The sequence below is a fragment of the Polyodon spathula genome, chromosome 7, assembly GCF_017654505.1.
Source record: "Polyodon spathula isolate WHYD16114869_AA chromosome 7, ASM1765450v1, whole genome shotgun sequence".
NCBI lineage: Eukaryota > Metazoa > Chordata > Actinopteri > Acipenseriformes > Polyodontidae > Polyodon > Polyodon spathula.
This window is the reverse complement of record NC_054540.1, coordinates 24,229,480-24,244,885: the sequence shown is the minus strand read 5'-3', so window position 1 is coordinate 24,244,885 and position 15,406 is coordinate 24,229,480. Positions and strand designations below refer to the sequence as shown.

Here is a 15,406-nt window from a genome sequence, read left to right as displayed (position 1 = left end):
AGACCAGAGCGAGGAAATAAATGACAGAGAGGTGTGGTTTGGTGAAGCTGAGCGAATGTTTTCGCTCAGCATTTAATAAACAGAACAGAAAATAAAAAGGTTGTACAAACAAAAAACACAAGGACAGCAGTGGGACCTCTCCCTCTGGCGCTGGAGATGACTCCTCTCCCTCTGGCGCTGGAGACGGCTCCTCTCCCTCTGGCTCTGGAGGCGAAACCAGCAGGCATTCTTTCTGTGCTGGTGGAGATGGGAGCTGCATGTCGTCTCCCTTCAGCCCATTGAGGAGGCAGGTAGGCGTGGATCCTCCCACTTGGAACGCAACCTGTTGGGGCAGTCCTGTATCGGCAGCCAAGTAGTTAATCGCCACGGCTGCCGGGTTCACGAAGGGCACTGGGTAGAAGTGTTGTTCCCAACGTTCCCCATCTCTGGCCCACAGCAGGTCAACAACCAATGGGAGGTCCTCCCCACTCCACTCCAGGTCCGACACCCAGTCCAGCAGATGACGGGAAAGGCTGCGTTTCCTCTTCTGCTTCTCCCCATTTCTTTCTTTATTTATTTATTTTAAATTTTTTTTTTTAAACAACAAATTGCGGTTCCTTCTCTGGTCTGACGCTTGGAGGCGCTGTTATCCCACCATGTGTCACAAAGACGGCCGCCGTGGGTGGAGTCAGACCAGAGTGAGGAAATAAACGACAGAGAGGTGTGGTTTGGTACATTTAATAAACCGAACAGAAAATAATAAGGTTGTACAAACAAAAAACACAAGGACACGGCACACGCAGCCAAAACAAAGAGACAAACAAAACAGACTAATACTAAACAAAAATACGGTGAGCAGATATTTTACTGTGTTTTTTGTGTCTAGTATTATTATAGTGTTAATTATACCCCCATCTCCTATCCCGTTCTCCACTCACTGAACACCCAACCCCGGGTGGGTGAAAACATGCTGCTTTTATGCATCTGTACCAAGACTCGACTGCTAATCAATCATTCAGTTGGAGTCTCGGTACAACTGCACGTGAATTAATAAAGTGCAATTCCCCGTGCTCACGTATTATTTTTTACTTGCACGTGAAGTGCTGTGCAATCCTCGTGCCTAAATACAAATATACATTTTAAACACTCGTGTTACAGACCCGTTTATATGCCGTGTACCAATGACTATACCCCATTTAACACATCACACGCAACATATAACAGAAAATACACACAGGGGCGAACACTTCGTCACAATGGCCAAAAAGGTTTAGTGAGTCTTTTGTTTTACAGGTTTGTAACTAAACTGTTGGAAGACCTCATTTTCTTTGTGGCTGATGGTTCCAACAATGGTCAGGAAGTGTTGGATGTGGTCATTACTAAACCCAACCGGGAGAGACAGAAGCTCATGAGGGAACAAAACATTTTGGAGCAGGTGAGACTAAACCGCGATCGATCTTGGTACTCTTAAAATTAAACATCTATAATAGGATGAAATTAAAATACTACCTGCTTTTGTAAAACAGTCCCATGTAAATGTATATGTTAACCTGCCCTCCCTGAGCTGTTACTAAGTAGCCCATTACAGAGCATATCAATTCCACACTGGCACCATTTGAGAGTTGGGGGCAGGGATGCAAGTGTGTTATATCCTGCAGATATTATGTGAAAACAGTTTTTTGTTCTTTTTAAAATGCAGTTTGATCTTGAATTCATTGTTCACTGGCCATGCTGCTTTCTTAACAGATCTTTGGTATACTAAAAGCCCCCTTCAAAGATAAAGAGGGTGAGGGGCCGATGCTAAAGCTGGAAGAGCTTGGAGATCAGCGATATGCTCCATTTAAGTACATACTCAGGCTGTGCTACAGAGTCCTTAGACATTCACAGCAAGATTATAGGAAAAACCAGGTAGGTTTATCCATTCAATACAGCTTTGCTGTGTGAGACTAGTGTCAGATTACATGAAAAAGCCTAAATAAAACCTTTTTTTAATGTAAATGTGCTGCAAAGGATCTAGAGAAGTACTTTGTTCTCCATCTGAAGAATGCGTCAGCAATTCAGAAATAAATCCATCATAGTGAAGCATCCAGTAAGTAGCAAGGAGATTCAATTGTTCACTTTTTTCCTTGTGTAATACTTGGGTTTATAGCAGGTGACAGATGTATGAAGTTGAGATGATTAAATATGTTACTAATGAACAGACTACCCTTTTTGCTAACCCTCAAAACAATATGTGCAGTATACGAATAATTGTATACCGCTATGGATCTGTAGAGGCACACTTTGGTGTTCTCTGTTCTAGCTTTGAAGTGCTTTTCAAATTATTATATATATATTTACTTTTTGCTTTTGTGCAAAATTTGTAAAAAGTAATGTAATCAAATGGTAATGCTAGATTTGCTCACTTTCCAGGAATATATTGCCAAGAAGTTTTGCATCATGCAGTCTCAGATTGGATATGACATTTTAGCAGAAGACACTATCACTGCCTTGCTCCACAACAACCGAAAACTGCTGGAGAAGCACATCACAGCCAAGGAAATCGAGACCTTTATCAGTCTGTTACGGAGAAATAGAGAGCCCAGGTTTGAGATCCCACAATCGAATCAAGTTATTTTTTTAAGAACAAGTTCTTAAAAGTGCAGATATATCTTAGTACCAGCTAGCTGCGACAATACCTATTTAGCAGAACCTTGCGGAGGCTGAAGTTTAATTGAGCATTGAAATACACCAACTAGACCACCACTACTCTCAAGAACGTGTCTTTGCACATCTCAAAAGGAGGATTCAATGCTTATTGGATCATAAAATGATTGGAAGCAGTAATAGGATTATAAACATGTACACAATTAACTGCATTGAAATCTGATTGTTTGGGGAAGCGTTTTTACCTACTAAATCCAGCGCTAGGTATTATGCAGATTAACATGAGTGTCAATGTGAAGTAAACTAGAGACTGCAAATAGTGAGAGATGACTAAAGGTAACTGATGACTGTGGATAGAAGGTATTCCCAACAGAAGCTATTTTACCTTGAGATGCAAATATCCTAAATGAAACAAAAAGCAGTCTGTCCTCACATATGTTGCTGTGATGCCCATATTTAGTGTGTTAATGTTGCTATGACCTGGGGTCAGTTATAATTATCATTACAAATACAGCATAATTGTTTGCTGAAATTACAATTATAATGTTATTTTGTTAAATTACAGTTAGTTACAATTATGCTGCAGTAATTCCAAACTAAAACGTTACCTAAACCGCTCCTCATATTAACATGTTTACTCTGTTTAGCCTACCAAGCAGTAATCAGAGCTATAAATACAGAAACACACTATAGAACGTTTTTTTTCAAACAAGTGTGGTTGAAAATGTGAGAAGAATGTTCACTCAATGTAAAACGCAACATGGAACTGTGAGTTTGGAAATTAAGTGTCTAATTGACCTGTAAGTGATCAGTGATATGGTAATTACAAGTACAATATGCAGGTGTTGCAAGGTTCAGCTACAATTACAATTACAATTAATTACAAATTACACAATTACAATTGTAACTTACCCTAGGTCTGTGTTTCACTGTAATAGGTTCTTGGATTATTTGTCAGACCTCTGCGTGTCAAACACAACTGCAATCCCAGTGACTCAAGAGCTTATTTGTAAATTTATGCTAAACCCCATCAATGCTGATATTCTCATTCAAACAAAGTAAGTATGTGATGATATAAGTTACAAGTTATAGGCTTATTGTTTGAAACCTTTTAATCCCAAACCAGCTCTGCTGACACCTACAGTTCAAACTGCAGAAGAGTTTGGGTGCCACTTAAGAGCTTCTACTTTTTTAAAAAGTATCTACAATGGTTTACTATTGAAACTCCATCACACCAGCTGGTTTGGCTATTTAGGAGAGAGATGAAGGAGCACCACCTGTCTGCCATCCAGCTCTTGAAACCTATAGCACAATGCAGCCTGTCTGTTGGCTGCGTTTTGACTTTTAAACATGCCCTTTCTCTTCCCCTTTTGCACAAATGCTCTATTTCCATGAGAGTGTTGATCTTTCGTGTAAAGAGAAGACACTAGGAGTTTTTATAGTTGCCATTTTTAGTTGTGCCAAGCATATTTAAGAGCAGGTGTATACCTTGCAAAAGGCCTGACATACTCGCTATTAGTTGTATGTGCATCCTTTTACAGGCCACCACTTTAAAATATATATTTTAAAAAATATACGACATCCAAAAATACTGCATATGTGTCTAACTCTTATGAATTATTTATGATGAGCTGGACTGTAGGTGCATATAAATTAAGGACTAAATTGGTGCACAGACTGAAATGTGGTTCCCAGTTCCAGTTTATATGTTAATTGCTCTGACCCTTATCCCCCCCTTAGAAACTGTTGTGCAGTAACTCTCACTTAGAAATAAAAGCTTGTCAGCGTTGTGTGAAGGCAGAGCTAAGAGAAGCAAAAATACAGCCTCCCTTCGACCAGTAATCTGGGCCAGCCAGATTTATTTTGCTTTTGCTCCTGTGCACTTTTAGTTAAAGTGAAACTGTGTGTTTATATTTTTATATACCTTTCCACTTTAAGCTGCTTCGCATGTGGTGTGTTTATATTGTATGTTGAGTTAAAGTCCACATTTCTAATGTTCCCAGTTGCTATTTGCTTGTGTGCGGTAGTGAAAACCCACCTTACACCACGATTGTTTGTCTCCTCATAATAAATTAATGAAAGGCTGATACCACACATGGATAATGCCCTGGAAAGCTCCCTGCTGCAGGACGATGTTGACGATGAAGAGGTGTGGCTCTACTGGATAGACAGCCATAAGGAACCCCATGGGAAGTCAATCCGGCATTTGGCACAGGATGCCAAGGAAGGCAATAAAGTGGACAAAGATATCATTACATATTACAGGTTGGGAAACTACCCTCTATAGTAATACAGCACCTTTTTCCATTGTTTGGTATTGTTTTTTCCAGGTACGACGACAGGAAAGCTGTACTATATTAGAGCATGGTTTCCTTACACAGTTTGTCCGGTATTGCTAATGTAATGCAGTTTCCAAATATGTGGAAAGAGTCCCATTTAATATTGATGTTAAAGATAAAGATAATTCAGTTGAATGAATACGTAATAAAAACCCTGCAAGGGTTACATTTTTTACAAATTCAACATAAAGGAATACATTGATGTAAGTTCTTCTTGCATGTGCAGCCCCATGTGCCAATAGAAATGGGGTATAAAATTCCTACAAAGCCAGCTATATTCCCCCGGTGTTGTTTCAAAACAATATGTTCTCTTGTATTTCAGATACCAGTTAAACCTGTTTGCTAAGATGTGTTTGGATCGGCAGTACCTAGCCATCAACCAGATCTCCACCCAGCTGCAGGTAGACCTGATCCTGCGCTGCATGTCTGACGAGTGCCTGCCCTTTGACTTGAGGGCCTCCTTCTGCCGCCTGATGCTGCACATGCACGTGGACAGGGACCCACAGGAGTCTGTCATCCCGGTCAGATACGCCAGGCTGTGGATGGAAATTCCAAGCAAGATAACAATCCACGAGTTAGTGTTTCTGTTAAACAATGTACTTGCTTTAAAGGGACCAGGTGTGTCCCATAGCAACCCTGTGAGTGGCCACACTGCTGACCTACGACCTGAAGTTTTCCAATTGTTATAAAACTTTTTGCATTTTGCATTTTGTACAAGTTAAAAAGAACCTGGACATCTGTCTGTCTGCCATGCAACAATTTTTTACGTTCACTTTTTGATGATACTGACAGCTCTATTTTCTATTTATATTAATAAATGAACAAGCTGTTTTTAATAGAGTAACATTTGAGTGCTAGTAAACCAATACAAATAACTGTTCGTTGAAGGCTGTGGGTTATTAAGTTACATTTTTGATAAATCTCCAGTCCAATATCTAAAGGTGGCGCATCAAGATATCTTAAATTTTACAACTTTACAGCTACAGTCTGTTTTTCATAGAGTAAATTATTTTGCTGTTTTATTTCTTTGCAGTTATGAGTCCTCCACAGATACCTCCAGAGATGACATGAAGAGCAAGTTTGCCCAAACAATGGCATTTGTTGAGGATTACCTGAAAGATGTTGTATCTCAGCCTTTCCCATTTGGTGACCAAGAAAAAAATGAACTCACATTTGAGGTACATTTTAAAAATAAATAAAAGCAGTTGTTTAGATATTTAGGACAGTGGACAGTTTTGTGGGTTGTGTGCAATGGCTTCAACTACCCAGTTGTGTTGAAATTTCACAAACACATACACCATGAGGAAGAGTCTTAGTATAAAATAACCCATTCCAGAGAACAAGCTGCTTAGAGAGGCTAAATGGATGTAACCAGTGTGCTTACCAAGTAACTATGCACTTTTTGGAGTCTTGCTCAGCCAATAAGAGGTCTGTTTACCTAAAGCTTTTTAGAATATGTTTTATATTTGTTTTGTTTTGCTGTCCAAGTAGATTTTTAACATTTGTAATTTACCAAAAAACTTAAAGCCTGTTAATCCTAGAAGGTATCTATAGATTTGAACATGTTATTGTGAAGTATGAATTAACTAAGATGTCTTATAGAAGACTGACAAGGTTTAAGAGCTACCTACTGCTTATTACAGACCACCAAGGATTATTCATTAAACTACAAGCTTTTGTTTGAAACCAATAAAAGAAAACGCCACATCCACAAGTGTTTCAAAAAATTCCATTACAATTCAGATTAAATGGTTGAACACCAGTCTGTATTGAATATTGCTGTACTTTGTACACTTTTAGTTCTTAGTTTAGAGGACAAGCCTTCTTTTCAGCAATCTGCATGTGTAGTGTATGCAGGGTTATTGTTCGCTAGTTTTTGAATTTGTGTAAAATCTTGGTTGAAATTCAGAATAAACCTCAGTGTTGAGATATTGAAAAAACACACACACACACACACACACACACACACACACACACACACACACACACACACACACACATATATATATATTAGTTTTGGTACAAAAGTGTTAAAAGGTTTAAAATAAGTGTCTACAAAGTGTTTTTTTTTCCCTTCCAGGTGGTGCACTTGGCACGTAATCTGGTCTACTTTGGATTTTATAGTTTTAGTGAGCTGCTGAGGTTGACCAGGACATTATTAGCAATTCTAGACATTGTGCAACATCCCGTGTCGTCATATATGGATAGATTAAGCACATTTTCTGATGGAGGTAAGCAAGACTGAACCAGTGTTAGTTATTTTGAAATATTTATGTTTGTAACAGGTCATGCGGGGAATCATGTTTTGCATATTTAAGTTATAGCCCAGAGAGAAATGGAAAAAAACTGTACTTATTAATTTATTACTTGACTATTATTATGAGTAACAGGGGCAAGTCACATGGAAATGACAACAACCTATGGGGTAGAGAAACTAATGAACCAAACCAGTCTGCTGAGTCGAGGGTTTATTCTTACTGGTTCTGACCCGCTGGCCACAATCCCCAGCGCTGCCTCTGATAATGCCTGCTCAAGTGTCGGACTTTCTTATGTGTTTGTGACTAAAACTTGTCATAAGGTCACAGGAGAGACATTTTAAAACTTGCAGCTTTAATACCAAGTTGATTTTCAGTGTTCAAGCTAGCATCTTAATGTTGACCTAAAAGTCCATCTACTGCCATTAAAATCTAGGATGGCAATTTGTATTGGCCTATTCATTTTTTTAGTGGCATACCAACATGAGAAGATGATTAAACTTGTTTCACCTGTGAACTAGGCCTTGCAATCGCGGTGTAACCCACACCTAGTCAAATGTATTATGTGTTTATAACATATCTGGTAAGCTTTTTTTTTGTTTTGTTTTTTTCAGTCTTACTGATGTATGTTAGTCATTTGTGGCACTTTTTTATATATGTATGTGTAAAGGGAACAATGTACTGAAGACGATTCACGGTGTGGGAGAGATGATGACTCAGATGGTGCTGAGCCGAGGATCGTTCCTGCCTGTTGTGCATGACTCTCAGCCCACTGCTCGCCACGGAAAGCAGGTCAGCCTTGCTGACAGCGAGGACGTCATGGTAATGGATACCAAACTGAAAATCATTGAGATACTGCAAGTAAGTGCATACTTGTATCCAAACCTCCACTGATAGTACAAATCAGTTCCCTTTGTTATTACATTTTAATATTACATGTTTTAGCCCATTTCCTTCATATGTTTAATTTGTTAAGTAATTCCTGTTAATTTTCGCTAACACGTTTTTATTTTTCAATTTATCCAACATCATGGTACCACCACTACAGCTGAAGTCAGTACACTGACAAAGCCATTCGCCAAAGTGCTTGTCTACTTGACCTGAACTGTTTTCAGTATTATTTACTAAGGGAGACATTCTATATAGTTTATTCTCAGTGTGCGACTGGACTACAGGATCACCTACCTTCTGTCTATCTACAAGAAGGAGTTTGGAGATAGCAATTTACATGACAGTACCATATCCCTTTCAGGACTTCCCTCCATAACCAGTAAGACTGTGTTTTATAGAATACAAAGTGCATTCATGACTGTAATGTCAGACCCTAAGAAACTGACTGTTTGTTTTTCTTTTCTTTAGTTACAGAGCCTGATATAGATGCGATTGCAGCGCATGCAGAGACCATGTTTGCCGGATGGTAGGTGAAAGATACAGTGGTCAGGGAGCAAATTCTTTAGAAGATCATACTATTCTCTCTGTAAGCCAGAATGATAACTAAAGCTATGTATCATTACACTTTAAGTATATGTTTAATATAAGTGATTTTAGTAGGTACAATTGCTACTAGATTACTATCTGTTTGAATTTTTTAGTTCAACTACATAGTGTAATTTTTTTTTTTAGATTTTTTTTTTTTTTAAGTGAAAATTGAAACGCAAGTTCCCCCAAAAAAACTAAACAAAAGCACCTTAAATTCTGCTTGAGTGTGCATGTAATTGCAAAGTGCTGAACATTCTTTCTGAAACTTCCGTAATGATTCCCAGCAGTTTGAAGCCGGAGTTTTTGAACATCAGTCCTTTGATGTTGATAATTAGTGAGTTTCTTCTTCTGGCACCAAGCTTTGAGGTGAAAGCAATCAATTGCAAAAGCAATTGTAAAAGAAAACGACAAGTTCCTGACTTGAAGGCAAACAATGCTGTGCCTTGAATCAAAAAGCTATGCCAGGTAGTTTCACCATTCATCCCATTATAGATTCCCGTCATTTCCATGACAACCCGTGGGGTCAGCCTTTACTGTATGTTCCTTGGCCATACCTATTAAGTGATGGGTTTATGGTTACTGTAGTTGTATCTGTCACTGCTCTGTTTTCTCCCATGCATCTTTTTTGCAGACACGAAGGTGTAAAGTAGGCCTTGCATCTTTATGGTATTGGAATATTTTGTTAAAGAAACTTCCTTTCTCTTAGAAAGCTGTTCAGTTGCTTGACAACTGAAAGCCTTATCCCTGAAGCCACTTTTTAGACCCAGCATGAATAGTAAAAGTACAGTAGGTTGTCTGGGTTTCTAACAGGTAACTATCAATAGATAAATACTGTATTCACTGTATATGTTGGCTTCTAATTGCTATGTCCAAGTGGGCTTTGTGGTAATACGTTGTATTTCTGTTTGAGCTCAAGCTTTTCATCTCTGTGTTCCAGTAAAGAAAGGAGTGCAGTTGAGCTGGATGACGAGGGTGGACGGACGTTTCTCCGAGTCCTGATTCATCTGATAATGCACGACTACCCTCCTCTGGTGTCCGGTTCCCTCCAGCTGCTGTTCAAACACTTCAGCCAAAGAGCAGAGGTCCTGCAGGCCTTTAAACAGGTAGCGTTATCAAGCTCTGTAATTCTCCTTATACTGGCAGAGTCATAATCTCAAATGTTGTGCAGTTCTGCAGATTGTCCCTGCTGTTTTGTTAAATATATCCTGATTGGTCTCTTTCTCCCATTTTAAAATTTTAAGGGATATCTCTAAATCGCATGTGAATGTTCGCATGAAGACCAATTAACAGGAATATGCTGGGTAGACTGCATGAAATGTAATGCTTGATTTAACCCATTAGAATATGTTTCTTGTCATGCTGTTGCCTATGCAGTAGGTCTATACTCTATAGTATATGTTTTGTTCTGAGCACATTCAGATTGTATATATTTTTTATATATTTCGTGACCGAATTCAGATGCAATTATATTCCCCCTGCTGTTCTTTCATTTGTACTGGCATAAAACCAAGCACGGAGGTGCTTGGAGTATAAAAACAAATTGTAATTTGAAATAGCTGTTGGTGAATAGTTGAGGTTCTTCAAATGAATTACATTTTAATTTGTTTTTTTAATATATAAAAACTTAGTTTGTTATCTGAAAGACAGAAAGGATTTTTCCCCCATCTAAACCATCATGATTCCCTCTGTGTATTGTAGTACTGTGTGTTGCCAATAATATGGTCACCACTTCATGTTACATGTACATAGTGTTGTTCTGTATTATTATTATTATTATTATTATTATTATTATTATTATTATTATTATTATTATTTATTTCTCAGCAGACACCCTTATCCAGGGCAACTTGAATTGTTACAGAGTATCACAGTACAAAGTATCACATTATAAAATATCACATTACAGATAAGAGCAGTTATAAGGTACAGTGAAATCAGTAGAAAATAAGATCAAATTCAACTAACAGCAAAATAACGAATACAGTAAATAATTAGATTTAAGAGCAGTTAACTTACAGTAAAAATTGCTCATACAAGTCCATTAAGAGTACGTTGTAAGTACGGTAAGTGGATGTGAATGATTTCAAATTCTACACCCACAAAAACACCTTTATATGAACATTATATCTCAATAGAAAAGCTTCTGGTGCAGTAATATTGTTTTTTTTTACAGTACTTCAACCCCTGGCAGATCCAGAATACAAATTCTTTCCACAGCATTGTTAGATTGCTTCTGTTTTCCACACATTGAAGTTTGAAATGTGTTATTAATTTTCTATTTAAGGTCCAGCTTCTGGTCTCTGAACAGGATGTAGAAAACTATAAACAAATCAAGACAGACCTGGACCAGTTGAGGCTGACAGTAGAAAAATCTGAGCTGTGGGTTGAAAAGAGCATCAACTATGGGAGCGAGGAAATGGGCGAAGGACAAGCCAAGGAACAAATTCACGAGGTAAAGGACAAACCTGAAATAAGGGCGGAGTCTAGTGTGCCTTTTGAGTGTTACACAGGTTGTCCATTTAGTCTGGTGCCAAATGCTCTGGGAGCATTCAGAATCACTGAAGGCTGAACAGCATCGATTGTACAGAGAAATATTAATTCATCGTCCCTCTGGGAGACACAAACTTCATGTTGTGACTTAAAAGTTAGGATTAAGTAAAAGGTTATTGTTTGTGTGTTAGATGCTCGAGACAAATAGTACCCTAATCTAACTGCCCAGGTTCTGTTCATGTGCTCAGATATTTTCATTAGTTTATTATTTTTATTGTTATTGTAGTAGATTTTAAAATCTGGGATGCTGAAACACCATACAGCATCTAAACTGTCAGTATGTAAGGTGCTGAACTGTTGCTGGAAAGCCTCTAAGCAAAGGTTCCAATTAGTGCCCGGAGGTTTATCAGCTTGTAGAAATGCATTGCTATCTTCCAGGCTTCCATGTTCCCAGTGTACTGTATATAGCTTCACATGTGCTAGACAGTCAATATTGTTAGCACAGGATATGGAAAGTGTAATGGACTTTGATTTGTGATCTGGGTTGTAGGATCCAGGCATCCTAAGCCCAGTGCAAGATGGAAGCAAAAAGCCCCAGATTGATAGCAACAAGAGCAACAATTACAACATTGTCAAAGAGGTTGGTGATGTTACATGTACATACGTATGCCAGTATATTCACTATACACTGTACTGTATATATATACACGCTACTGTAAATTATGCATGTTACTCTACAGCGTGCATAATACAAATACATCTATAGCAATAATGCCAAGCTATCAACATTTTCCATATAATGACAGTCCATTAATGCATTTTTATTCAGTCAAACTGTGAGTTTCAATGCTTTGTGTTGCATGGCCCAGGTTTTAAAAATAATAAGAACAATACATATTTTTTCGTTTTCAGATTTTGATTCGATTGAGTAAGTATTATCATCAAAGCAAAAAGAGTCGGATTCAGCAGCAGAGGCTGTTGAAGAACATGGGTGCTCATACAGTAGTTCTGGACCTTTTGCAGATCCCTTTTGAAAAGGTGACTTGTGTAACTATTTTTAAATCTAGATTTGCTGATTCTCAATAGGATGAGAATAGAAGTAATACTGTCTAATGCCACTGTCAGCAATTTTCCTATACGGAAACTATACGGAAAATTAGACATACTTTCTGGATATCAAATATTTAACAGTACTTCACATAACATAGTTACTGGACACAATGATTTCAATTATTTGTTTTAATTAGGATTCTCATTCAGTTATGGCAACAATAGATGGCATATTGGAGGCAGAAAATGTAAAGAAGAGTCTCCTTCCCACAAACCCTTGTGTACTCTAAACAGCTTTTCTTATATTTGCTTTGGTGTTCCTTTTAAGTAAATGCTGTCTGATTTTGTTTCTAGTTTAAAAAAGACACAAATGCAACAGTAACCAAAAAAAAAACTGTATTACTGTAACTAAGTATACAAGAAGCAGACGACTGAATAAATACACAAACAAACAAGTCATTGAAAATAGTGATTTCAGTGACTTTCCAAATCCAGTTTACCACAGAATCAGAAGTGTTGTTAATTGTTGAATTGCCGAGAGTAACAGACAGCAAATTCGGTGAACATGCTGATCTGATTGTGTGACTGTGTTGGTAATGATTTCTGCAAAGCACGATCGCACACGCTGTTCTGGTGTTTACCATAACCCTGCGTTCTTTAAAATTTTTACATTCCAGTCTGATGAGAAGATGAATGAAATTATGAACCTGGCCCACGTATTCCTACAGAACTTCTGCCGTGGAAACCCTCAGAACCAGGCCCTGCTCCATAAACACCTCAACCTCTTCCTCACTCCTGGAGTATGTGCTTCATTTCATGCCGTTCAGGGCCTGCCGTTTCATTATTAATGCTTACAATTCATTTACTCAGACAGCAGTTGGTATGAGGTTGCTGTTCTTTAATTTTGAAATTCCGTAACAGTGCATCTGGTATTAGGTTGGCGAAGTGGAAATAGCCTTTCCCAGAACACAGGCTTTTACCTTTAGGGCCTGATTTGAGCCTTGTATTGGTCTACCATTACTGTACGTCTGGCTGTATGTTGGACTATTGCTAAGCAGGTCTGTGTGTGTGTGTGTGTGTGTGTAATCTTACGTACTTTTGTAAAGCTCTGTTTTTCATGTATCTTTTTGACAGTTTATATTAAAATGTCCTGGATTTTTGGTAAAAGTTGGGAAGGTGGCTTTGAGAACAATATCGGTTTTTGCCAACTTTCAAATGGCTTTGGGTTAACTATGTGATGGGCTACAAAGGGAGTTTGCACTAGAAGTAAGACCACCTGAGCTAAAATATTTTTATAAAATGAATTTAGAAACAGCAGAAGTACAGCAGAATCATTTGTCTTATGATTTAAGGCTGTTTTCCCCTCACAGCTGCTGGAGGCTGAAACGATGAGGCACATCTTTATGAATAATTACCATCTTTGCAATGACATCAGCGAGAGGGTGGTACATCATTTTGTGCACTGCATAGAGACTCACGGCCGGCATGTGCAGTATCTCCGCTTTTTACAAACCATTGTGAAGGCTGATGGCAAATACGTGAAGAAATGCCAGGACAAGGTCATGACTGAGGTAGGCCTTGTGAGGGTACTGAACAACTAAGAGATTCCTTTTCAAAATCAATAGCATCCACAATACAGCATGCATAACAAACATGCATTTCTACTAATTTCTACATTTTACAGACCTGGTGTACCGCTTTGAATTTTTATTTATACGGTAACCATCCATGCTCTGGGTCAGCTATTCCACAGGCAAGTTAGACTTGTATCCATACTGCATACCCTTTCAAACCTGCAGTGGTTTCACATTAATCATTTTGAAATGAATATTTGTCACCTGGGAGAGACTTTAGGATGCGCTAAAGTAACATTCCTCCTTACGCGAGCAAAAATCTTAACTGTTATCCAATCCTGGGTAGTATACTGTATATATGAATCCAAAAGAGGCTGACTGGTGGTTTGATCAGATTGTCTCTCCGTTGTTTTTCTACAGTCCCTATTACACTATGTGAAGATAGTTCTGTTTGCAAACCACATGTAAACGGATGACTGTTTTTAGTGAACAAGGGGATTGATTGCTGTAAATGGGCAGTAGCTTCAGTCATTTGTCTGTCTGGATACAAGACTTTTTTGAGCTACCACTGCAGTTGTGGAAAGACTTCTTGAAATAATTACCAAATAAAATAATACTAATCCACTTTGTACATTTCCAAGGTTTACGTATACAGTAATGCGTTTTTTGTAATGAAGTATATATCAACTATATCCACTGTAACTGCTATGTGAAAAGCAACAGTGGTTACGAACTGTGTATTTATTTCTGGTTTTAGCTGGTCAGTGGAGGAGAAGATGTTCTGGTTTTCTACAACGACCGGACTTCCTTCCCCATCCTGCTGCAGATGATGTGCTCTGAGCGGGACCGCACAGATGAGAACGGGGCCCTGGCCTACCACATCACCCTTGTAGCGTTGCTGGCAGCCTGCACTGAGGGGAAGAATGTGTACACAGAGATCAAGTGCAACTCCCTGCTCCCTCTGGATGACATTGTCAGAGTTGTAACCCATGATGACTGTATTCCTGAGGTAACACAAGTGAATAGATCGGAAAAAGAGCAATGGTGCAGAATCCCAACTGTGGTTTATTAATACTGGTCTTTTGGCCATTTTGAAAAATTTTAATACTGTCCTAAATGGATTTTTGTACGGTAATTGTTAGTTTCTTGGCTGCTTTGTAATGCTATCTCCTGTGTTTTCGATATGCATTCCACCAATATCGCTTTATTTATTTCAATATATTTATACAGGATAAAAAAATACACATGAATAAGTAACATATTTGTTATGCAATTATAAAACAAATCGTGACAACATACAAACGTCATTGTTTTGAATAATAAGTACTATAGCTCTACACTTTACTAAACACAAGCAGGGAGGTGACATGGGGCATTCATGGCGACTCTTCCACTTCTCTCTCTGTATGATCTGCCTCCTGTAACAGTGTTTTCTACTTGTGACAACTGCATGGAGAACTAGAGACAGCAGTTATTTGTCCACCTCCAGCAATGTTGTGACAGCACAGGTCCATTTAGCAGATATTAATAGTATTGCATGATATTAAGTTGAAGTCTGGATGGCATTTGGAGTAGGAAGACACCGATTATTGAC

General features: G+C 38.4%; 1 protein-coding gene across 2 annotated transcripts in view; it reads left to right on the top strand.

Moving 5' to 3' along the window:
* Positions 1–15,406, top strand: part of LOC121318388 (inositol 1,4,5-trisphosphate receptor type 2-like) — a 143,082-nt gene that overhangs the window by 31,269 nt on the left and 96,407 nt on the right. For both annotated transcript variants that reach the window (XM_041254988.1, XM_041254987.1), the window contains exons 14-31: positions 1,273–1,414; positions 1,726–1,887; positions 2,392–2,564; positions 3,564–3,683; positions 4,708–4,890; positions 5,287–5,538; positions 5,998–6,142; positions 7,045–7,195; positions 7,890–8,080; positions 8,366–8,489; positions 8,579–8,636; positions 9,636–9,801; positions 10,983–11,150; positions 11,739–11,828; positions 12,101–12,226; positions 12,916–13,038; positions 13,609–13,809; positions 14,570–14,821. In XM_041254988.1, the coding sequence (XP_041110922.1) occupies positions 1,273–1,414; positions 1,726–1,887; positions 2,392–2,564; positions 3,564–3,683; positions 4,708–4,890; positions 5,287–5,538; positions 5,998–6,142; positions 7,045–7,195; positions 7,890–8,080; positions 8,366–8,489; positions 8,579–8,636; positions 9,636–9,801; positions 10,983–11,150; positions 11,739–11,828; positions 12,101–12,226; positions 12,916–13,038; positions 13,609–13,809; positions 14,570–14,821 (2,827 nt within the window). The remainder of the gene's footprint in view (positions 1–1,272; positions 1,415–1,725; positions 1,888–2,391; positions 2,565–3,563; positions 3,684–4,707; positions 4,891–5,286; positions 5,539–5,997; positions 6,143–7,044; positions 7,196–7,889; positions 8,081–8,365; positions 8,490–8,578; positions 8,637–9,635; positions 9,802–10,982; positions 11,151–11,738; positions 11,829–12,100; positions 12,227–12,915; positions 13,039–13,608; positions 13,810–14,569; positions 14,822–15,406) is intronic.